This window comes from Chiloscyllium plagiosum, unplaced genomic scaffold, assembly GCF_037043375.1.
Source record: "Chiloscyllium plagiosum isolate Xiang-an unplaced genomic scaffold, Cpla_swu_hap1 HiC_scaffold_24, whole genome shotgun sequence".
Taxonomy (NCBI): Eukaryota; Metazoa; Chordata; class Chondrichthyes; order Orectolobiformes; family Hemiscylliidae; genus Chiloscyllium; species Chiloscyllium plagiosum.
In genome coordinates this window covers 12,864,306-12,888,689 of record NW_028270162.1, presented here as the reverse complement: position 1 = coordinate 12,888,689, position 24,384 = coordinate 12,864,306, and the positions used below count along the sequence as shown (strand labels likewise).

The window sequence follows — 24,384 nt, the reverse complement described above, 5'->3', positions numbered from 1 at the left end:
CTTTGAAGAGAAGTTAGAGTTAATGTTTCGGGTTGAGTGTCACTCTGATTTCTCTTCACAGATTCTTCCAGACCTGATGAGCTTGCCCAGTAACTTCTGTTTTAGTGCCATCCTTACCTGGTCTGGCCTACATTTGACTCCAGACCCACAGCAATGTGGTTGGCTCGTAACCGTCGTCTGGGGAATGAGGGATGGACAATAAATGCTGCCTAACCAGCAAAGCCCTCATCCTGTGAATGAATATAGAAAAACAAATCAACTTGTCACAGTTAACATCTTGTATAAACTCAACCTTTAAAGTTGTTATATTCTGTGGCAACAGTTCCACATTTGATATGTATTTTATATTTTTTTAAAAATCTGCAAAATATGGTAACGAACTTTGCCTGGAGACATGAGACAGTTATCAAAATGCATGCATAATTAAATAGCAATAATTACAGTTGCACTCCTAATGATAATCTTATGCTCCTCAGTAATTATTTTTAAATTACTTTTACCTTCATTAATGAATTATCATTTAGTTCAAATTTCCCCTCAGTGTTATTAGTCGGATCATACAGCTTGTTTTCATTGGTCTAATATAGGCAAATAGTCTACGGTCTTTCAGTTGGTTATTTACTCTTAATATGCAGGATATTAACAGGAGAATAGAGACTGAAAACATTCTGGTTAATTGAAGAAAAGATTTGTATAATTGGATTGAGTTTAGTTGTAGAGTTCAGGAAAAATCCCTGTATAATGGTAGTCTGTGTCTAGCTACTTATTTTCCTTTGTCCCAATTCCATTCCCTGCCCCAGCTGTTGACATCAGTTAAACCAGACAGTTTACAGAATTCGAACGGTGGATCCAGGATTGAGTTACAAAGCACCTGATCCCATCCTCGATTTTGCTACTTCTGGCAGCCAACTCTCCGGTTTCCAAATTGTTGGGCACTGAAGCCGATTCCTGCATCAGCTCCAACTTGTCCAAAGCTGTGCCATCTGTTACCACCCTGCCCTCACCTCCTTACTGCCTCCTGTTGGACTTGGCCTTAGTGACTTCCATCACCATGCCAACATTGGGAGTGAACCTTCTTTATAAATCATTCTATGGCCTTGACACTCCCTACTAACACGACTGTTCTATTCCTGTGCAGTCACGTGTTATAAGAAAATCGTGTAATAGCCGCACCATTTAAACCAATGGGACTGGAATTGTATTATAACCAACACAAGTAAGGAATGTTCACTTGATACAAATAACAGTGTATACTCTTCAATTCACATTGTGGCAGAACCGACTGTAATCTCCTCCAACCTTGTGCCTGTCTCCTCACCCTTTGACCCCCTACATATCTGCCCTCACAGTCACTTGCTATTAACATGAGTGCCTTCCATCTGTATTTGATTGACTGTTTTGGGTGGCTTCATAAACCCCTTCGTTTTGGTCCTTCTCTGCATTCAAACTGCTGGCGTACAGAATGTCTTTTTGCAGGCATGTATTTGGTCACTTCGTCTGACCTGCATGACATTTTTCAGTGTCACCTCTTTTATTTTTTTGAGGTTCTTGGGAACACCCTTTGATGCTCAAAGTCCGAAATAAGTTCAACGTTTGTGCGAAGATTTGTAGCTCGGGTGCTCGTTGTTGTGGTTCTGTTCGCCGAGCTGGAAGTTTTTGTTGCAAACGTTTCGTCCCCTGGCTAGGCGACATCATCAGTGCTTGGGAGCCTCCTGCGAAGCGCTTCTTTGATGTTTCCTCTGGTGTTTATAGTGGTCTGTCCCTGCCGCTTCCGGTTGTCAGTTTCAGCTGTCCGCTGTAGTGGTTGGTATATTGGGTCCAGGTCGATGTGTTTGTTGATGGAGTTTGTGGATGAATGCCATGCCTCTAGGAATTCCCTGGCTGTTCTCTGTCTGGCTTGCCCTATGATAGTAGTGTTGTCGCAGTCAAATTCATGTTGCTTGTTGTCTGCGTGTGTGGCTACTAAGGATAGCTGGTCGTGTCGTTTCGTGGCTAGTTGATGTTCATGTATGCGGATTGTTAGCTGTCTTCCTGTTTGTCCTATATAGTGTTTTGTGCAGTCCTTGCATGGTATTTTGTACACTACATTAGTTTTGCTCATGTTGGGTATCGGGTCCTTCGTTCTGGTGAGTTGTTGTCTGAGCGTGGCTGTTGGTTTGTGTGCCGTTATGAGTCCTAGGGGTCGCAGTAGTCTGGCTGTCAGTTCCGAGATGCTCCTGATGTATGGTAGTGTGGCTAGTCCTTTTGGTTGTGGTATGTCCTCGTTCCGTGGTCTTTCTCTTAGGCATCTGTTGATGAAGTTGCGTGGGTATCCGTTTTTGGCGAATACCTTGTATAGGTGTTCCTCTTCGTCTTTTTGCAGTTCTGGTGTACTGCAGTGTGTTGTGGCCCTTTTGAATAGTGTCCTGATGCAGCTTCGTTTGTGTGTGTTGGGGTAGTTACTTTCATAGTTTAGGACTTGGTCTGTGTGTGTGGCTTTCCTGTATACCCTTGTAGTGAATTCTCCGTTCGGTGTTCTCTGTACCATCACGTCTAGGAATGGGAGTTGGCTATCCTTTTCTTCTTCTCTCGTGAATCGGATTCCTGTGAGTGTGGCATTGATGATCCGGTGTGTTTTTTCTATCTCCGTGTTTTTAATGATTACAAACGTGTCATCGACATATCTGACCCAGAGTTTGGGTTGAATTTTGGTAGGACTGTTTGTTCTAACCTTTGCATAACTGCCTCTGCTATGAGTCCCGAGATTGGAGATCCCATGGGTGTTCCGTGGGATTCAACCCAAACTCTGGGTCAGATATGTCGATGACACGTTTGTAATCGTTAAAAACACGGAAATAGAAAAAACACACCGGATCATCAACGCCACACTCACAGGAATCCGATTCACGAGAGAAGAAGAAAAGGACAACCAACTCCCATTCCTAGACGTGATGGTACAGAGAACACCGAACGGAGAATTCACTACAAGGGTATACAGGAAACCACACACACAGACCAAGTCCTAAACTATGAAAGTAACCACCCCAACACACACAAACGAAGCTGCATCAGGACACTATTCAAAAGGGCCACAACACACTGCAGTACACCAGAACTGCAAAAAGACGAAGAGGAACACCTATACAAGGTATTCGCCAAAAACGGATACCCACGCAACTTCATCAACAGATGCCTAAGAGAAAGACCACGGAACGAGGACATACCACAACCAAAAGGATTAGCCACATTACCATATATCAGGAGCATCTCAGAACTGACAGCCAGACTACTGCGACCCTTAGGACTCATAACGGCACACAAACCAACAGCCACGCTCAGACAACAACTCACCAGAACGAAGGACCCGATACCCAACATGAGCAAAACTAATGTAGTGTACAAAATACCATGCAAGGACTGCACAAAACACTATATAGGACAAACAGGAAGACAGCTAACAATCCGCATACATGAACATCAACTAGCCACGAAACGACACGACCAGCTATCCTTAGTAGCCACACACGCAGACAACAAGCAACATGAATTCGACTGGGACAACACTACTATCATAGGGCAAGCCAGACAGAGAACAGCCAGGGAATTCCTAGAGGCATGGCATTCATCCACAAACTCCATCAACAAACACATCGACCTGGACCCAATATACCAACCACTACAGCGGACAGCTGAAACTGACAATCGGAAGCGGCAGGGACAGACCACTATAAACACCGGAGGAAACATCAAAGAATGGGCGGCACGGTGGCACAGTGGTTAGCACTGCTGCCTCACAGCGCCAGAGACCCGGGTTCAATTCCCGACTCAGGCGACTAACTGTGTGGAGTTTGCACATTCTCCCCGTGTCTGCGTGGGTTTCCTCTGGGTGCTCCAGTTTCCTCCCACAGTCCAAAGATGTGCAGGTCAGGTGAATTGGCCATGCTAAATTGCCCGTAGTGTTAGGTCAAGGGGTAAAATGTAGGGGAATGGGTGGGTTGCGCTTCGGCGGGTCGGTGTGGACTTGTTGGGCCGAAGGGCCTGTTTCCACACTGTAAGTAATCTAATCTAATCTAAAAAAAAAGCGCTTCGCAGGAGGCTCCCAAGCACTGATGATGTCGCCTAGCCAGGGGACGAAACGTTTGCAACAAAAACTTCCAGCTCGGCGAACAGTCCGAAATAAGTGTCGGTGTGTTTCAAAGAGCACCAAGCTTCATATCAGCATCACCCACCTGATGTGAATTCAGCCAGCCAGCTACATTGGTGGGAATGGAGAGTCTGTATGTAATGATTTATGCCTCTCCCCACTGCACCCTTGAAATGGAGACTGTGTACATTGTGGTTTCATGATGTAAAGGCAGGGTGGGGGTCAGTTAGCTCCCCACCCTGGTTATTGACAGCTGGTTATTGACAGCAACAGTGTGGGTTCCATTCCTGCACTGGCTGAGGTTACAGCAAAAGACTCTCCTTCACAACCTCTCCACTCACCTGTGGTGATCCTCAGGTTAAACCAATGCCTCCTTAATGTGAGATTGGGACTTTACCTTCTTTTCATACAAGGTAACACAATTGTTTGGTGTTTTGTAAGATAGTGGTTCAGAAGTGGTTAATATTGGGGTTGCATTGGCTCCAATTCTAGATATATTTATTGCTATCATGTAATAAACCCTTTTGTTATCTAAGAACAGTGCCTCTTCTTATGGTGGTGCACCATTTACCACTAATCACCAGCTAGGGCTATAACAAAACAAAGGCAAAGGAGATTTAGCAGCAGCAAACTACATGAAACAACCCTTACCTAGTGTCATGTGCTGATAGAGATATAACCACAAGGTACTACAGTGGTCATCTGAGAAAACCTCATGTGGAGTAAACTGGATGGATCAGAACTTCAATGCTTGTCTATTATTGTCCGTTAGCTCATAAGCTCCTGCCAGTAAGGATTTAGATGTGCAGTCCCTAATTGCACATTCCGCGATCCTTGTACTCAAGTGAAAAGGCCATTAACAGCTAATGATATCTCTCCTATTTTCCATTTCTGTGCAGTCAATGATGAATAAAAATGCTAAAAATTTGATGTATTATCCATTTTCTATCCATTATTAAGCCCAGTGCTTGATGAATGGAGCAAAAGCATCTTCAGAACCTGCTTGTGAACGTAATTAAAACAATATGTGGCTTATGTCCTCATACTTTATCACATGGGTTTGATGCTTCCCTATAATGGTACTTACAGCACAGAAGTTACCATTCAGCCTAACTGGTCTGTGCTGGTGTTCATGCTCCACACAAGCCTTTGCCCTCTTCAGATAATCCCATCAGTATATTAGAGTCATAGAGGCATAGAGATGTACAGCATGGAAACAGACCCTTCTGTCCAACCTGTCTATGCCAACCAGATATCCCAACCCAATCTAGTCCCACCTGCCAGCACCCACCCCATAACCCTCCAAACCCTTCCTGTTCATATACCCATCCAGATGCCTTTTAAATATTGCAATTGTACCAGCCTCCACTACTGGCATGTTATTCCATACATGTACCACCCTCTGCATGAAAAAGTTGCTCCTTAGGTCTCTTTTATATCTTTTCCCTCTTACCCTAAACTGTACCCTCTAGTTCTGGGCTCCCCCACCCCAGGGAAAAGGCTTTATCTATTTGTCTTATCCATGCCCCTCATGATTTTATAAACCTCTACAAGGTCACCCCTCAGCCTCCGATGCTCCAGGGAAAATAGCCCCAGCCTATTCAACCTGTCCCTATAGCTCAAATCCTCCAATCCTAGCAACATCTTTGTAAATCTTTTTTGAACCCTTTCAAGTTTCACAACATGTTTCTGATAGGAAGGAGACCAGAATTGCACACAATATTCCAACAGTGGCCTAACCAATGTCCTGTACAGCCGCAACATGACCTCCCAACCCCTGTACTCAATACTCTTCTACTCCTTTCTCTCTGTGTTCATCCAGCTTCCTCTGAAGTACCATAAGACCATAAGACATAGGAGCGGAAGTAAGGCCATTCGGCCCATCGAGTCCACTCCGCTATTCAATCGTGGCTGATGGGCATTTCAACTCCACTTACCCGCATTCTCCCCTTAGCCCTTAATTCCTTGTGACATCAAGAATTTATCAATTTCTGCCTTGAAGACATTTAGCGTCCCAGCCTCCACTGCACTCCGTGGCAATGAATTCCACAGGCTCACCACTCTCTGGCTGAAGAAATGTCTCCACATTTCTGTTCTGAATTTACCCCCTCTAATTCTAAGGCTGTATCCACGGGTCCTAGTCTCCTCGCCTAACGGAAACAATTTCCTAGCGTCCACCCTTTCCAAGCCATGTATTATCTTGTAAGTTTCTATTAAGTTCCCCTTAATCTTCTAAACTCCAATGAGTACAATCCCAGGATCCTCAGCCGTTCCTCGTATGTTAGACCTACCATTCCAGGGATCATCCGTGTGAATCTCTGCTGGACACGCTCCAGTGCCAGTATGTCCTTCCTAGGTGTGGGGACCAAAACTGGACACAGTACTCCAAATGGGGCCTAACCAGAACCAGTACATCTTTACTCTTCATAAACACAGAGACTTGCTTTTCTTTAGATTAGTTTAGATTCCCTACATCGTGGAAACAGGCCAATTGGCCCAACAAGTCCACACCGACCTTCCAAAGAGTAACCCACCCAGATCCATTTCCATACACTTACCCTGACTAATGCACCAAACACTATGGGCAATTTAGCACGGTCAATTCACCTAACCTATAGGTCTTGGGACTGTGGGAGGAAACCTACATAAACATGGAAAGAATGTGCAAACTCAACACAGACAGTCGCCCGAGGCGGGAATTGAACCCAGGGCCCTGGCTCTCTGAGGCAGCAGTGTTAACCACTGAGCCACCGTGTTGCCCTGAATGTGTTCAGCTCATGGCAATAAAGCTTCTGGCTTTCTCCAAGTGTCCCTTGCTCTGCCTCAACTTGAATCACAGAATGAATACAGCATTGTAGCAGGCCATTCAGTCCATCAGTTGCATGCTGGCTGTCTTAAAGGGTGATACACCTTGTGTCCCTTCTGCCTAGCATGTCCCCAACCATTTTGCCCAACACTCCTTCCCTTTTTTGAATAATTCCTGGGTTCCCTGTGATTGAATCTGCCATTGTCAGCCAGTGCATTCTGGAAGGGAGAAAGTGAGGACTGCAGGTGCTGGAGATCGGAGTTGAGAGTGTGGTGCTGGAAAAGCGCAGCAGGTCAGGCAGCATCCGAGGAGCAGGAGAATCAACATTTCGGGCATAAGGCCTTCATCAGGAATGAAGCTTGTGGGCCAGGTCTGAGATAAATGGGAGGGGGGTGGGGTTGGAGGCAAGGTAGCTGGGAAAGCGATAGGTGGATGAAGGTGAGGGAGAAGGAGATAGGTCAGAGGGGGGGAGTGATGGACAGGTCAGGAGGGTGGTGCAGAGTTGGAGGCTTGGGACTGGGATAACTTGGGAGGAGGGGAAATGAGGAAGCTGTTGAAATCCACATTTATCCCGTGTGGTTGCAAGGTCCCAAGGAGGAATATGAGGTGTTCCTCCCCAAGGCGTTGAGTGGCAACAGTTTAATGGTGGAGGCGGCCCAGGATCTACATGTCCTTGACAGAGTGGGAGGGGGAGTTGAAGTGTTCATCCACAGGGCGGTGGAGTTGGTGGGTGTGGGTGTCCCAGACATGTTCTCTGAAACGATCCACAAGAAGATGTCCTGTCTCCCCAATGTGGATCCTGAGCACTCACTACATGAAAAGCTTCCTCCTCTTGTCACCATTGCTTTGTTGGTTATTTGCCTTAAATCTGTGACCTCTAATCCTCGCTCCCTCCCTGAATGGGAACAGTTTCTCCCTCAGTTCTCTGTCCAGTCGCTTTATGATCTTGCGCATCCCTGTCAAATCTCCCCTCAACCTGCTCATCTCCAAGGCAGATGCTCCCAACCTCTCCAATCTATCTCGCTCTGAATTCTGAAATGTGGTCAGACAGTCCCTTTGTGCTTTCTGATTGTAAGCTGTTACTTTCAATACCATCTGGTGGCACCCCAGTTGGGCAGGGCCAGGCCAATATTTCAACCATCTTGGTGAATGAGTCAACAGTTGGGTGTACTCCACAGTGGGCCCAGGGCTGCCTCTTACCTGACTGCCCCCTGTATACTTTACTCTGGTGACACTTCTTCACTCCCAAACTCTGTCAGAGAAAAATCCACTTTAGGCAAAGCCCCTTTGAATGATTTCACAGAATTGTTAGAGTGCGGAAGGAGGCCATTCGGCCCTGCACCATCTCTTCAAACGAGCATGACTAACTCGTGCCAATCTCCCACCTTCTCCCCCATGCCCTTTCACACTATTTCTGTCCACACTAATTGCTGCTGTAAATCTTTTGAGCCATGAAAGGTGTCCAGCCACTGGTACCCTTTGCCGGTGAAGTTTTAGATTGAAACATTGTCAGTTCATTGGATACCTGAGGTTCTCTTTCTGTACCGTTACTCTCAGCTTCCATCAAGCTATCATATTGGTAATAGCTGCTTTGTGCAGTTTGAGCATGCTGTGTTCATTGCAACAGTACATTTATTCAGGGAAATTAGATTTTATTGCCATGTGTACACAAGTACAGGGATACAGTGAAAAGTGTATAATGTCGCTGTTCCCATTGCCATCTTAGCTATGAAGGTACCTGGGTACAAAATCTCAGGTACAAATTAGAAAAATAAAGAAATATGGTTAAAAATTCAATTGTAAATCCTCTTGAGAATAAAGTAGAAAGTATAAAAGTAAAAACATAAAGTTAGAAGTTTAATATGACAGTCCTTCTTAAATGCTTAGCCATGTTGGGCCCACACTCCCACAAGGGTTCCATCTCCTCCTCACTGGGCTCAATCTCCTCCACACTGGCTCAATGTCCCCTGAACTGGGCTCACTCCCCTCCTCACTGAGCTCACTCTCCCTCCTCACTGGGCTCACTCTCCTCCTCACTGAGCTCACTCTCCCTCCTCACTGGGCGCACACTCCCCCACACTGGGCTCACTCTCCTCCTCACTGGGCTCACTCTCCTCCTCACTGAGCTCACTCTCCCTCCTCACTGGGCGCACACTCCCCCACACTGGGCTCACTCCCCTCCTCACTGGGCTCACTCTCCTCCTCACTGAGCTCACTCTCTCTCCTCACTGGGCTCACTCTCCTCCTCACTGAGCTCACTCTCTCTCCTCACTGGGCTCACTCCTCTCCACACTGGGTTCACTCTCCTCCACACTGGGCTCACTCCTCTCCACATTGCGCTCTTTCTCCCTCCACACTGGGCTCACTCCCCCCCCCCCCCCACACTAGGTTCACTCTCCTCCACACTGGGCTCACTCTCTCTCCAGGGAAAAAGTGAGGACTGCAGATGCTGGAGATCAGAGCTGAAAATGTGTTGCTGGAAAAGCGCAGCAGGTCAGGCAGCATCCAAGCAGCAGGAGAATCGACGTTTTGGGCTTCCTGAAGAAGGGCTCATGCCCGAAACGTCAATTCTCCTGCTCCTCGGATGCTGCCTGACCTGCTGCGCTTTTTCAGCAACACATTTTCAGCTCATTCTCTCTCCACACTGGGCTCACTATCCTCCTCACTGGGCTCACTCTCCTCCTCACTGGGTTCACACCCCTCCTCACTGGGCTCACGCCTCTCCCCACACTGGGCTCTCTCTCCCTCCTCACTGGGCTCACTATCCTCCTCACTGGGCTCACTCTCCTCCTCACTGGGTTCACTCCCCTCCTCACTGGGCTCACGCCTCTCCCCACACTGGGCTCACGCCTCTCCCCACACTGGGCTCACGCCTCTCCCCACACTGGGCTCACGCCTCTCCCCACACTGGGCTCACACTCCTATACACTGGGCTCACTCCCCTCCACACTGGGCTCACTCTCACCCCCTCACTGGGCTCACTCCCCTCCCCACACTGGGCTCACTCTCCTCCCCACTGGGCTCACCCCCCTTCCCACACTGGGCTCACTGTCCTCCTCACACTGACCTCACTCCCCTCCCCACACTGGGCTCAGTCTCCTCCTCACACTGACCTCACTCCCCTCCCCACACTGACCTCACTCCCCTTCCCACACAGGGCTCACTGTCCTCCTCACACTGACCTCACTCCCCTCCCCACACTGGGCTCACTCCCCTCCCCACACTGGGCTCAGTCTCCTCCTCACACTGACCTCACTCCCCTCCCCACAATGGGCTCACTCTCCTCCCCACTGGGCTCACGCTCCTACACACTGGGCTCACTCCCCTCCCCACACTGCGCTCACTCCCCTCCCCACACTGGGCTCACTCTCCTCCCCGCACTGGGCTCACTCTCCTCCTTACTGGGCTCACTCCCCTCCCCACACTGGGCTCACTCCCCTCCCCACACTGGGCTCACTCTCCTCCTCACACTGAGCTCACTCCCCTCCCCACACGGGGCTCACTCTCCTTCTCACTGGGCTCACTCTCCCTCCTCACTGGGCTCACTCTACTCCTCACTAGGCTCTCTCTCCCCCCTCACTGGGCTCACTCTCCCTCCTCACTGGGCTCTCTCTCCCTCCTCACTGGGCTCTCTCTCCCTCCTCACTGGGCTCACTCTCCCTCCTCACTGGGCTCACTCTCCCTCCACACTGGGCTCACTCTCCCTCCTCACTGGGCTCACTCTCCCCCCTCACTGGGCTCACTCTCCCTCCTCACTGGGCTCTCTCTCCCCCCTCACTGGGCTCACTCTCCCCCCTCACTGGGCTCACTCTCCCCCCACACTGGGCTCACTCTCCCTCCTCACTGGGCTCTCTCTCCCTCCTCACTGGGCTCTCTCTCCCTCCTCACTTGGCTCACTCTCCCTCCTCACTGGGCTCACTCTCCCTCCACACTGGCCTCTCTATCCTCCTCACTTGGCTCATCCTCATTCTCCCACGCTCTGTCACTGTCCCCTTGCACTGGCTCTATCACTCCACAGCAGGTGAGTAGATTAAAGTAAGAAAAAAAGCTGCGAAGGAAGGAAAAAATATATGTTTGCTGAGTGATGAGTTTCAGACTACGTGACAATGAGTTATCAATTAAAGAGTTTCTTACTTGTTAACCACCTTATTAATGATACAACTCATACCATAATATATTGCTTCCTGTTTAACACACACACCACACAATCTGGGCAAGAATCCTCAAGATGGAAGTCAGAGACGGACATGTTATCATGTATTCTTCCACACATAGGCATTTGGGAGGAGGAATTATTTGAAAATCATTACTTCTTTTGTTTCTTGTTAAACATGGAGTTCTCCTGGAGCCATTTGTGGTAATATCAATTGATTACCCCAAATCCCTGACATGTTTATCTGCCTTTATTGTCACTTGAGCCAAGTCCTAGTCCCCCACCCCTCCACAGCTCCCAGCTCAACAACATCTCCAATGTATCACGCTGCTCCCTTAGTCTTGCACCTCCTATCTCTGTAACCTCCTCCAACTCACAGCCCTCCAAGGTCTTTGCGCTCTTGAATTCTCAGTCATCCTGACTTTTCCTCACTCTGCTGTTGCTGGCCAAGCTTCCAGCTGCCTAAGCTTTGAGAGTTTGCACCCTGAGCCTCCTCCCCTCACTGTTCCTTGACGCTGATTCTTAAAACCCATGACTGAGCAAAACAACTTGTGAAGGATCTTGAAATATTTTCCCACATTAGAGGCACTATGTGAATGTAAGATGTTGCTGTAGTGCAAATAGACTGTTAGCAATCTTTCTAGAAGCTACAAAAGCAACTAGCTATGTACTGAATGATTACTGCGACTAAGATGTTTTTGCTGTATGAATCACATTATGGTACAGAGCTCATCTGAGGATTGGAACATTGGATAGGCTCTGTCTATTAAGTTTTCTTTGACACCAATTACCTTTATTCATTGAAGAGCCGTTCCATTATGGAAACAACTCATCAAACATCAGCAATTCCTTGTTATGTCTCAACTTTCCACCAGAATGGTCCCCATGGTTAGAAAGTGGTTTCAACAGTAATTTCTCCAGAGTTGTTTATAGGTCATGTCAGTGACTTTGCTGTAATTAGAATTGGTGGTAAATTAACAATGCATTTATTGCGCTGTGTGCTGCTCATCTTTGTTGATTCCATCGGAAGGCTAATTAAAGCTGGTTTAATTGCATTTTTCACAAGGGGCGGTTGACTCCAGACTAATTAACTTGCCATTTTCTTCAAGTATGAGCACGTTAATCCTGGAGACTATCAAAGTTGAAAGAACTACATGCCCAGTCAAAGCTTCAGCGACAGCATTGAAACTGTTCAGTGTTAATTACCAGGAGTCACCATGCCTATATTGTGATAAAAACAGAAAGTGCTTCAGAAGATGTCATTAGACTCTCTTTCTCTCTCCAAAGCAGCGGCCAGACCTGCTGAGTTTCTCCAGCATTTTCTGTTTTCGTTTTGTATTTCTAGCATGCGCAGTATTATAATTTTATTTGTGTTATTTGCCCACCTTGGAGTCAAAAGATTTTAGTTTCAAGTCCCACTCATGGATTTGAGTGCAATAGTTGAGGCTGACAATCCACTGCCATGCTGAGGGGGTGCTGCACAGTTAGCAGTGCTACCTTTTGGAGGAGATACCAAAAGAGGCCATTGCATGGGCCCATGTTAAAGATCTCAGGGCACTATTTTGAAGAATAGCAGTAAGTGTCCTGGCCAATATTTATCCCACAATCAGCATCCCAAAAGCACACTATCTGATTATTAACAGATGGCTATTTGTGTGTACAAAACCAGCTGTCCCCTTTCCTGCCTGAAATATCGAGTAACACTTGCTGACTGGAAAGCACCTTGATCTATCCAGTGGTCATGAAGGATGCTACAAACATTCAGATATTTCTTCCATTGAAAACTTGCACGTTGGCATTCTGGAATAAAAGATTCACAGCTACTTAGCCATTTCCAAGAGCTTTATCTGCAGTGCATTGGTTGAAATGCAGTTCTTGGTGTATTCCATGGGGTTGATCAAGTGAGGATTGATCACAGTGGGAGAAAACAAGGAGTAAAAGCAAGCTGTATCCTCCTCAGACCAGCTTCACCATTCCATTAAGTCATAGCTTTACCAGGATGCTGCCTGGATTGGAGGGTGTGAGCTATAAGGAGAGGCTGGAAAAAGTTGGGTTGTTTTCTCTGGAGCGACAGAGACTGAGGGGAGACTTGATTGAAGTCTGTATAATTATGAGATGCATAGATAGGGTTGATGGTCAGGATCTTTTTCCCAGAGTTGAAATGTTTAAGAATAGGGGGCATGCATTTAAGGGGAGATGGGGATAGTTTAAAGGAGATGTGAGGGGCAAGTTTTTTACACAGAGAGTGGTAGGAGTCAGGAATCTTGCTGCCAGGGATGGTGGTGGAGGCCAATATGATAGGGGCGTTTAAGGGACTTTTAGATAAGCACATGAATATGTGAGAAATGGAGGGATATGGACCAAGGGCAGTCAGAAGGGATTAGTTTAATTTGAAGTCATGTTTGGCACAACATCATGGGGCTATTCCTGTGCTGTACTGCTCTATGTTCCATGTAATAGCTGAACAATTTTAATGACCCTTTCTTTCCTTCCCAACCGCCATTTCCCTTGCTTCACTTAGAACCCTAGAATCCATCGATCTCAACCTTAAATATTGAACCACTGAGCATCCACAACACTCAGGGGTAGAGAATTCCAATGTTTAGCAACTATTTCTCTTCTTCCTCTCAGTCCTAAATGACCTTATTCTTCGACTGTGCCCCCTGGTTCTACATTGTTCAGTCAGGAAAAACAATCACTCAGTATGTACTTGGTCAAGACCTCTTAAGAATTTTATACTTTCCAATGCAGTCACCTCTCGCTGTTTTAAATTCCATCGAGATCATCGGAATCATTAATCTGCTCCAGATAAAGCCATGGTTTATCAAAAGGATAATGGGCATTCTAATGATGCAGCACTCTCTAAATATTTACAGTGGTGTCAGTCCAGCTGATGTTGTGAAATCTTCCTCTTGCCTTTCCAAGGTGAAAGCATCCTCGTCACATTGGTGACCATATACTTTCTGTTCATGCATTTTATTTGTTCATGGGACATGTTAGCAAGGCCAGCATTTATTTTTTTAACTAAAAATGTAGTTGAGACAAAGAAAATTGTTAAAGTGCATTGCATAACTTAAAAACCACTAAAAGGAGTTATCGAGTCCCTGGAGATGTACAGTATGGATACAGACGCTTCCCTCCAACTCCTCCATGCTGACCAGATATCCTAAGTTAATCTAGTCCCATTTGCCAACGCTTGGTCCATATCCCTCTAAACCCTTCCTGGTCATATACCCATCCAGATGCCTTTTAAATGTTGTAATTGTACCAGCCTCCACTACTTCCTGTGTTAGAGACATATAAACCGCAGATGCTGGAATCCAAGGTATACAGACAGGAGGCTGGAAGAACACAGCAAGCCAGGCAGCATCAGGAGGTGGAAACATCGATGTTTTGGGTGTGTAGCCCTACTTCAGGACTGGGGGGTGGGTGCAAGGGGACCTGCAGATAAATTGGGCTAGCAGGGGCAGGGTGGTGAGGTGGGGAAAGGTGAACCACTTCTTCTGGCAGCTCATTCCATACACGTACCACCCTCTGCAGGAAAAAGTTGCCCCATAGTTCACATTTATATCTTTATATCCCTCTCAACCTAAACCTGTGCCCTCTAGTTTGGACTCCCCTACCCCAGGGACAAAACCTCATCGATTCACTCTATCCATGCCCTTCATGATTTTATAAGCCTTCATAAGGTCGCCCCTCAGCCTCCGATGCTCCAGGGAAAACAGCCTATTCAGCCTCTCCCTATAGCTCAGATCCTCCAACCCTGACAATGTGCTTGTAAATCTGAAGTTTTTTCATCTTGCAAAACTAGGATGCAAGAAACAGACCTAAAACAGAGACTTGCATTTATATAGCACCTTCACCATCTCAGAATATCTGAAAGCCTTTTAACAGCCAACGAAGTACCATTGAGTCAAAGAATCAGAGTCATCCAGCAAGGAAACAGACCGTACAGCCCAAATTGTTCATATCGACCAAGTTTCACAAATGAAACTAGTCCCATTTGCCTCCATATGTCCATATCCCTTTAAACCTTTCCTATTCAGGTACCTGTCCAAATGTATTTTAAGTGTTCTAACTGTACCTGCATCTACCACCTCCTCTGGCAGGCAAAAGTGAGGACTGCAGATGCTGGAGATTAGAGTCAAGATTAGAGTGGTGCTGGAAAAGCACAGCAGGTCAGGCAGCATCTGAGGAGCAGGAAAATCAACGTTTCATCAATTTTCCTGCTTCTTGGATGCTTCCTGACCTGCTGTGCATTTCCAACACCACTCTAATCTCTACTTCCTCTGTCAGTTCATTCCACAGACGAACCATCCTCTATGTGAAAATGTTGCCCCTCAGGTTCCTTTTAAATCTTTGTCCTCTCACTTTAAAAACATGACCTCTAAATTTGAACTCCCCTACCCAGGGGAAAAGACCTTTGCTATATACCCTATCCATGCCCCTCATGATTTTATAAACCTCTATAAGGTCACCCCTCTGCATCCTACGCTCCAGTGAAAACACCCCAGCTTATTCAGCTCTCCTTATAACCTGGTAACATCCTTGCAAACCTTTTTGTGAACCCTCTCCAATTTAGTAATATCCGACCTGTGGCAGGGAGAGCAGAACCTTTTGAAATGTAGGCATTGTTGTAATCTCCAAACTATGGGAGCAGGTTTGATATAGCAAGGTTGTTGAAAGAATGAATATTTGGTCATGGGCCTTAGAGCAGTTTATAAAATCGTGAGGGGCATGGATAAGGTGAAGAGTGAAGATTGTTCCCCCAGGGTAAGTGAGTCCAAAACTAGAGGGGCTAGGTATAAGGTGAGAGGGGAAAGATTTAAAAGGGACAACTTTTCCGCACAGAGGGAGATGCGTGTATGCAATTAATTGCCAGGGCAAATAGTGGAGGCTGGTACAATTACAACATTTAAAAGGCATCTATGAATAGGAAGGATTTAGAGGAATATGGACCAAATGCTGGTAAATGGGGCTAGATTAATTTAGGATACTGATCGGCATGGACAAGTTGGATAGAAGGATATATTTACATGCTGTCCATCTCTATGCCAGGGAGAACATTCTCCTGCCTTCCTTTGATATAATATCGTGGAATCGATTATGTGTGCTGGAGAGGGTTTAATATTATGTCCAAAAGGGTAGCACCCTCCTAATAGTGCAGCAATCCCTTAGCACAGTCCTGAGTGTCTACGTGTTCACGAATGGTAGCCACACCTCACTGATTCTGAGGCGAGAGTTCTACCCACTGAGCCACAGCTGATATAAAAGGCAGAAGTTACAAAGTGAAATCTAATACAATCAAAATCTTTTGACATTCCCACCCCCACCCCCACTAAGCTACCACACACTTCTCCAAGAATTCCATCAACCAATGCTGGCCTCAAATTATTCTTCCTGTAAAATGTTGCACATGTTAATTTGTTTGCATGACATTGTCTAACTGAAATGCAATTTAATTTTGAATACCTTAGTTAAAGTAGATTGTAATGATTGTTATTTAATGCATCATTTTCAGTAATTTGTTTCTCCTCTGAGGCCTGTATTAGCATTTATTCACTCAGTCACCAGAATGACATGATCAGCTCCTTCAATTAATTTACTGAATATTATTATAGAATGACCCACAGGAGTAGGAAAAACATTTCAATAATGATTGGAAACCACTCCTGAAGACTTGAGATAGTAAAAATATCTATTTTTATTCCCAATGGTAATAGTTGCACACATCAAACAGTGACAACACCTCTCCAATGCTTTTTCTATCTTATCATGAAGACTGTTTCAAAGTGGCCTTCGTGGTGCACATTCTGTGTTTGGACACCAGCTCTGGATTTGGAACTGAGGGCTTGTCTATCGGGCATGATCTCCCCATTTGCCATCTCAGGTGAATCTGTAAAGGAAAGCACTGTTTTGAGGACGAACAAGGGTAGCATTTGGAATGTAAATTCAATTAATCATTCAGCAAAGTAAAACAAAAAAGTGATCTTAGTATTGGTGATCGTGAAACTATCATCAGTTATTAGAAAAATCCATCTGGTTCTCTAATGTCCATTTATATTATTCACTGATGGGACATGGGTTTCGCTGGCTGGGCCGACATTTGTTACCTGTCCCTAGTTGCCCCTTGAGAGCTGCCTTCTTGAACCGCTGCAGTGCACATGCTATAGGTTGACTCATGATGCCATTAAGGAGGGAATTCCAGGATTTTGACCCAGCAACAGTGAAGGAATGGTGATATCTTTCCAAGTCAGGGTGGTGAGTGGCTTGGAGGGGAATTTGCAGGGGATGGTGTTCCCATGTATCAACTGCCCATGTCCTTCTAGATGGAAGTGGTCAAGTGTTTGGGAGGTGCTGTCTGAAGATCTATGGTGAATTTCTACAATGCATCTTGTGGATCATAGCAGTGATATGTACTGAGTGTCAGTGAATGAGGGAGTGGATGCTTGTGGATGTGGTGCCAATCAAGTGAGATGCTTCATCCTTCAGGGAAGAAAATCTTCCATTCTTAACCTGGTCTGGCCTAACAGACTCAACAGCAATGTGGTTGGCCGTTAATGGTCTTCTGAAATTGCCCAATAGTTCAAATGCAATTAGGGATGGACAGCAAACATTGGCCTTGCAGGAATAATGTAAAAGTAACCCCTGATATCCTGGATAACAGCTGTTCTTCAATGAATGTCACAGAAACAGCTGATTTGAGCCATTATCATTTTACTGAGTGGGGGCCACAGCAATGACAATCTTTCAGGTGCATTTCCTCGGCTGTCTGTTGATGTTGGAATGTGCTGAGTTTGGAAGGGGCTCATAAATGCACATTTCCTTTTCGTGTTGGAGGTTTGAGATTTTCAGGAACACCTAAACCAATTACTACCCTCTAGCAGATTGAATGCTTAGCCCTCCAGTGCTGTTCTGAAATGGTTGAAATGGTGATGTGATGAGATTATTTGCATGGAGGAGAAAGTGAGGACTGCAGATGCTGGAGATCAAAGTCGAGAGTGCGGTGCTGGAAAAGCACAGCAGGTCAGGCAGTATCCGAGGAGCAGGAGAATCGATGCTTCGGGTATAAGCCCTTCATCAGGAATGAGGCTTGTGGGCCAGGGGCTGAGAGATAAACGGGAGGAGGGTGTGGCTGGGGGGAAGGTAGCTGGGAATGCGATAGGTAGATAAAGGTGGGGGAGAAGGTGATAGGTTGGAGAGGAGGGTGGAGTGGATAAATGGGAAAGATGATGGACAGGTCAAGAGGGTGGTACCAAGTTGGAGCCTTGGAACTGGGATAAGGTGGGGGAAGGGGAAATGAGGAAACTGGTGAAATCCACATTAATCCCAACTTAATATGACATTAATATTAATGGGAGAGTGGGGTAAGGGGCAACAGGAGCTAAGTTATTGGTTATCTGTTTGTGCAGGGGTCTCTTTGAGAGTACACAATTCCAGAAAATGACCACATGCTGCATGTAATATCTTTACACTTCTAAATTTCCTATAATCACAGCACCAATACCCTAGATATGCCATTATCCAGCTGTAATTTCTAGACACATGCAGATCCAAATACCTTGGCCCGGGATCATGATCTGGGACACGAGGGAGTGAACGAGGTGCATTGTTGGCTGGAAGTGACAGTGGCAAATTTGGGAGCAAGGGATGTCACAACTCCACGTGATGAGTTGTGGAGGTCACAGAGAGAAAAGTCTACTTGGAGCCTTGGGCTGGGCCAGCCAAGTTGGGAGCTGCTTCCGAAACTCTGTTAATGGCTTGGTGGGTGGACTAGTTCCCTGCAGGGTTTGGAGATGCTGTAAGAACTGCCATATAGCCCCAGTCACCACTTGCCACTTCACTGGAAGTTATATTACATTCTAGGTGCTACAAAAATGCAGGATGTTAATTTTGAGTCACAACGGAGCTGAACGTTCGGGCTTGCGTTCAGCAACTTAGCCATTATCCTTGTTTACCAGAGCTTGTAGGATTTGGGAATAGCAAGTATTTTGCAGCAGTAATATCCATTGCTGAGTTGCGGAACCTCTTGTCATTTATCTGGGTTAAGTGGCTCATTAACTGTGTGAGGAGCGTTAAAGGATCATTAGTGCAGGAGGATTACAGTTTGTTGTGTGTATGTCTTTTCTTGTGTCCACAGATGAAATAGCGTTCACTGGAAGTATATATTTAACAGCTTGCCATCCTATGAGTGGGCTGTAACAACGATGAAAAGACAACATTTCAAACCGTTTATCTGTGAAACCGGTCGGAGGAGGAGCTGAGCTCAAACCTGGTTGAATGGGGTGGGCTTGGACACACATTGGGGAGGGGGCTGGTTAAACATGCAAACACTCCAAATGCATTGACATTGTGGCACTAACTCACAGACCTCTGAGTCCTACTGCGGCTAGAAAAGGTGAGGGGGGGTGGGGGTGGGTGCAACCTAACCTGGTCTCTGACATGGCATTTTAAGTGTGTCAAAAAGGCAAGGATAGTATGCCATAGTGACCCAGCGTCCCAGGCTAACTCACTGGCAACGCAGGTTCAAATCCTGCCTGGAGCACTGGGAGAATTTGAACTAAAGCTGAATGTAAAACTGGCCTCAGTGATGGTGACCATGGCAACTGTCATCAATTGTTGCAAAAATATAAACCTGATTTACTAATTTAGAAAGTGGATTCATCAATAGCTGGCAGGGTGGCTCAGTGGTTAATACTGCTACCTCACAGCACCAGGGTCCCAGGTTTGATTCCAGCCTCGGGTACCTGTCTATGTGGAGTTTGCATATTCTCCCTGTGTCTGCGTGGGTTTCCTCTGGGTGCTGCAGTTTCTGCCCACAGTCCAATGATGTGCAGGTTAGGTGGATTGGCCATGGGAAATGCAGGGCGACAGGGATAGGTTAGGGTGTGGGTCTAAGTGGGATTCTGTTCGGAGGGTGCGTGTGGACACTATGATGGGCTGAATGGTCTGCTTCCACACTGTAGGGATTCTATGATCTACCTTCCCCAGTCTGACTCTCAACTGGCCTTTGAATTGACTGAGAGGTATATTCAAATTAGGGACAGCAGTTAGGGATGGAAAACAGCTAGCGGCCTTACCAGCAACTACCCATTAAGAATAACAAAAAAATGTCTTGAATTTAACTGTGAATAGGCAAGTTTCCCAGGTTTTAGGTAGTGATGACAGGTTCTGCATAATCTCAATGGACCAAGTCACTTTGTACCATGTCTTGTGGGCCAAGACAAACAGGAGCTATGGCTTACTGTTTCTGAAGCAACCCCCATCCCCATCAGCACCAAGTCAGTGGATGAGTAACATCTCCCCTCGTGTCTTTTGTACAGTTTGTGCTGATTTGCATATTTGTGAAGACAACTTTTAAAAAAAAAAAATCTGAAGTGCAAGCAGAAATTGTCACTCCATGATTCTTCTGCCTGGCTTTTTCCTCAGTTGTCTGTGTTCCATAAGCTTGTAGCCAGCCGAGAATCAGTCTTGCTAAGAAGGGGACCGTCTGTAGCCTGTCCATGCAGTCAGTTACCATTTCCAATATCCTGTAAATGACTGGCAAACTCGCATGCATATTACAAAATGCTGACATTCATAATTTTCTGCCATCTTGAAATTGAGTAAAACGCCAATAATACTGTGTTAATACTGTCACTTTTCAGCTTAATCACGGTCTCTTGGCTAAATCTTCAAGCTGAAGTACAGAGGAGGAGTAATGCACAGAGCTCACTGGAAAAACTCCCAACTCTTTGACTTCTCTTGCAGAGACCCATCTTTCATGTGTGACATCCCTCTTGGCAGCATTCTTTAATTTTGCAGATGACTTATGCTGTTTCTGCTGTAAGGGCTATTCATCAAATTGTACAATGCAAAGGGGATAATGTGTATTCAATACTGAGAGTGCAGCACAGTGTGGCAGAGAATTCTACATCTTAGTCACTATTTCTCTCCCCCTCTCCCTGTGATTTCTGATTACAGATGGGAGTGCTGTGTTCCGAGGATGCTTTAAAAGGCCTGAGAATATCTCCCTTGCCCTGCCAGCAGGCAACGTCTTGTTGAACATGTCTGTGGATAAGTGTGTGGATTTCTGCACTGAGAAGGTAACCAGGACAACATTAACCAACTTAGCTATCTGTTACAAAAGAAAACCCCCAAATGGCAGCAATTTTTCATTTGTAATAATACTGTCAGTGTTCACAGCCATTGCAACTGTTAAACTGACAGTAACCTCCAGAGTTCGCATGTGTGCAGTTAAATGTGGAAATCCAGTTGTTGTTGCCAGTTGTTGCTTGCTTCATTCCCAGCATGCCTCATTGTAGTGTCATGAAAGGTAATCAATCAGAAATCACTGAACAGATGAAAGTTTCACCTTTTGCACCATTATATCTGTGAAAACTGCCCATAAGGTATTCATTGTTAAATTGTAACTCAGAATATAACAGTATACCAAATCTAAATGAGCTGTTTGGCTCTGGAAGCCTAATTTTATATTTGTGTAATTTTATGTATTGTTTCCATTAGGAGAAAAATCAATACTTTTTTTTCATATCATTTAACTTTTCATAAAAAGATTTATAATATTCAACTTCTGATGTGTGTGGCAAAATCATTTTTCTCGTTCTTTTGTAAATTGTATAAAAAGTGAAAGATAATTGATGCCATTTTACTTTCTCACACTCTGTGAGAATTTCTCAATACAATTGGCTACTGACCCTGGCCAAAGATATCACTGCTGCTGGATGACTGGAGATATTTTTAACTTGTTCCAGTTAATGTTGGGGGAGTCCACACCAGACTGGTCCCCATATCTTTACGGGCAGTTTTCTTTGACAGCCAATATAAATGGATGTGGATTGATAAATCACACTATTTTCTATATTGGTGTTGTTAACTTTGAATTCATTGGGCATGATGTTGATGTTGTGCGACAGTGTAAAATGTACAGTAATGAGTCGGCAGCTTGTTTTACTTCTCCATCAAAATTAATGAAGCATAAAATCCAACAAGCAAAAACTCTTCCATTCTCTTTAGTTGGAAAGGCTAAAACTGGGGCTTCAGTATCTACAGTGAAGAAGGGTCAAATTGATAACAGTGTAGAATGTTTAGCAAGACATCAGAGGGTAGAGGGTACCATGTTGAACTGTATCCCAGGAGTCAGTCCCTCAGAAAAGACCTTGATTTCTTGTTTCATCTGAAAGACAGCTCTTCTGACAGTGCAGCACTCCTCCTATTCAGCACTCCACAGATTTTGTGCTCAAGTTTCCAGAACCAACAACTCTCTCTCCCAGGAAACAGAACTTTCACCAACCGTTTGCTAAATTTGAACTCTGTTCTGTGATTGATCTGTAAATAAAACCCCAAAGCTTCTATTCAGGTGAGCACACTAAGTGTGTTGCCCAGTAACGTCCATGGCATCACAAGAATAAAGTAGACGTTTGAGCGAGATTTAGTGTGTGGCAGAGGAGTGTATAGGAGTGTTTTTAGAAAGTACACAAATTTGAACATATTGTTTGAGCCAATCACTATAAGTGGATGATGATAAAGTGCTTTCTGATTGACTCAAGGAGCCAATCAATTTAAGTGGACCATGCTAACTAAGCTCATTTGAAAACATGACAGATTATTTTAGTGCGAAGGGATCATTTAAAGTGTGGCCCTTGTTATAGGTCAGATTCGAGTGCATATTATAGGTCATTTAAACTCTTCAGTTCAAGTTCTGCCATAATTTTGAAACAAGTGACAGTAATTCATAAGTCAAATCTCATTACTTGATGTAATGTCAAGGGAAAAGAATCAATTTGGTGTCTTCACATAAATTCAGACAGATTTACAGGGTGCACTGTCTTTAAAGAAAGAATGGATTCAAGAGACATGTTACAGAGTCAGGTCAATGTTTACTTAAAATATAGCTGCTTATTGTGAGCCTTATTGTGGTCTTACTTCATTCCTAAAAGTAATCGGTTGCATTGTTTCAAATCCATTGGATTTTTCATCTTCACTTTGTCACGTTTCAATGGCTGACCTGCTTCAGTTACCAGACTAACTCTATCTGATCTCTCTGTCACTGACCACTCTCTCTCCCGATCTGATCACTCTCTACCTGATCACTCTCTCTATTTGAACTCTCTCTCCTTATCTGATCACTCTCTGTCTCTCTCTCTCAGATTGGCTAATATAGAATCAACGTTGGAATCTCACTTTCAAAATCTTGTCTTCATTTTAATATCCTTCTATGGCCTTACCCTCCCTTTCTTTGTAAGGTCTTCCAGCTGCACAAATGCCAAGAAACCTGCACTCTTACATTCTACAACTCATTCATCTCTTGTTTTCATTGCTCCACCATCGCCACTGAACTTTTAGCTACCAAATTCTAAGACCTGAAATTCCCTTTCTAAACTTTTCCACTTTTCAGTTTCTCTTCCTTCAAATTTTTCTTAAAACCTACTTTTTGTGGGGATTTGATGGGAGCGCGGTGGCTCAATGTTTCGCACTGCTACCTCACAGCACCAGGGACCTGGGTTTGATTCCACCCTCAGGTGACTGTGTGGAGTTTGGACATTCTCTGCTGTGTCTGCGTGGGTTTCCTCCGGATGCTCCGGTTTCCTCCCACAGTCTAAAGATGTGCAGGTTAGGTGGGTTGACCATGCTAAATTGCCCATAGTGTCCAGGGATGTGCAGGCTATGTGGATTAGCCATGGGAAATGTAGGGCTGTGGAGATAGGCTGTGGGATTGAGTCTGTGTGGGATGCCTTTCAATGGGTCAGTGCAGACTCAGTGGACCGAATGGCCTACTTCTGCACTCTAGAGATTCTATGTTTTGATTCTATGCATAGACATAGTGTTAATGTCACTGAACTAGATATCTGCAGCCCCAGACTAACATTCTGGGGGACATGGGTTTGAATCCCACCATGGAAGATGGTGACATTTGAATTTAATTTAAGAAAGCTACTCTAGTGGTGACTGTGTACCTAATGCTTTAAAAACTCATCTGATTCATTAACTTCCTTTAAGGAAGGAAATCTTTTGTCCTTAAGTGGTTGGGCTTACTTGTGACAGGTTCATTCTTTATTACTCTCTGAGCGATTTTAGGTTGGCCCAGCCAGAGAAACTCATATCCCATGAACATTTATGAGAAGTCTCTTCCCTTAATACCTCCTTATGAAATTCAGTGTTAACATTTTCTAACAATTAGACCTGTGAAGCATCTTTGGCCAATATACTACGTTAAGGAAACCATGTAAAGACAAATTCTTGTTGCACTTTAGGACGAAGTTTGAAGATGATGTAATTTCTTCAGTTTCAGTAACATGGAGT

General features: G+C 45.2%; 1 protein-coding gene across 3 annotated transcripts in view; it reads left to right on the top strand.

Moving 5' to 3' along the window:
• Window positions 1–24,384, top strand: part of wscd2 (WSC domain sialate O sulfotransferase 2) — a 561,027-nt gene that overhangs the window by 444,684 nt on the left and 91,959 nt on the right. For all 3 annotated transcript variants that reach the window (XM_043715459.2, XM_043715457.2, XM_043715458.2), the window contains one exon: window positions 21,046–21,167. In XM_043715459.2, coding sequence (XP_043571394.1) covers window positions 21,046–21,167 — 122 coding nt within the window. The remainder of the gene's footprint in view (window positions 1–21,045; window positions 21,168–24,384) is intronic.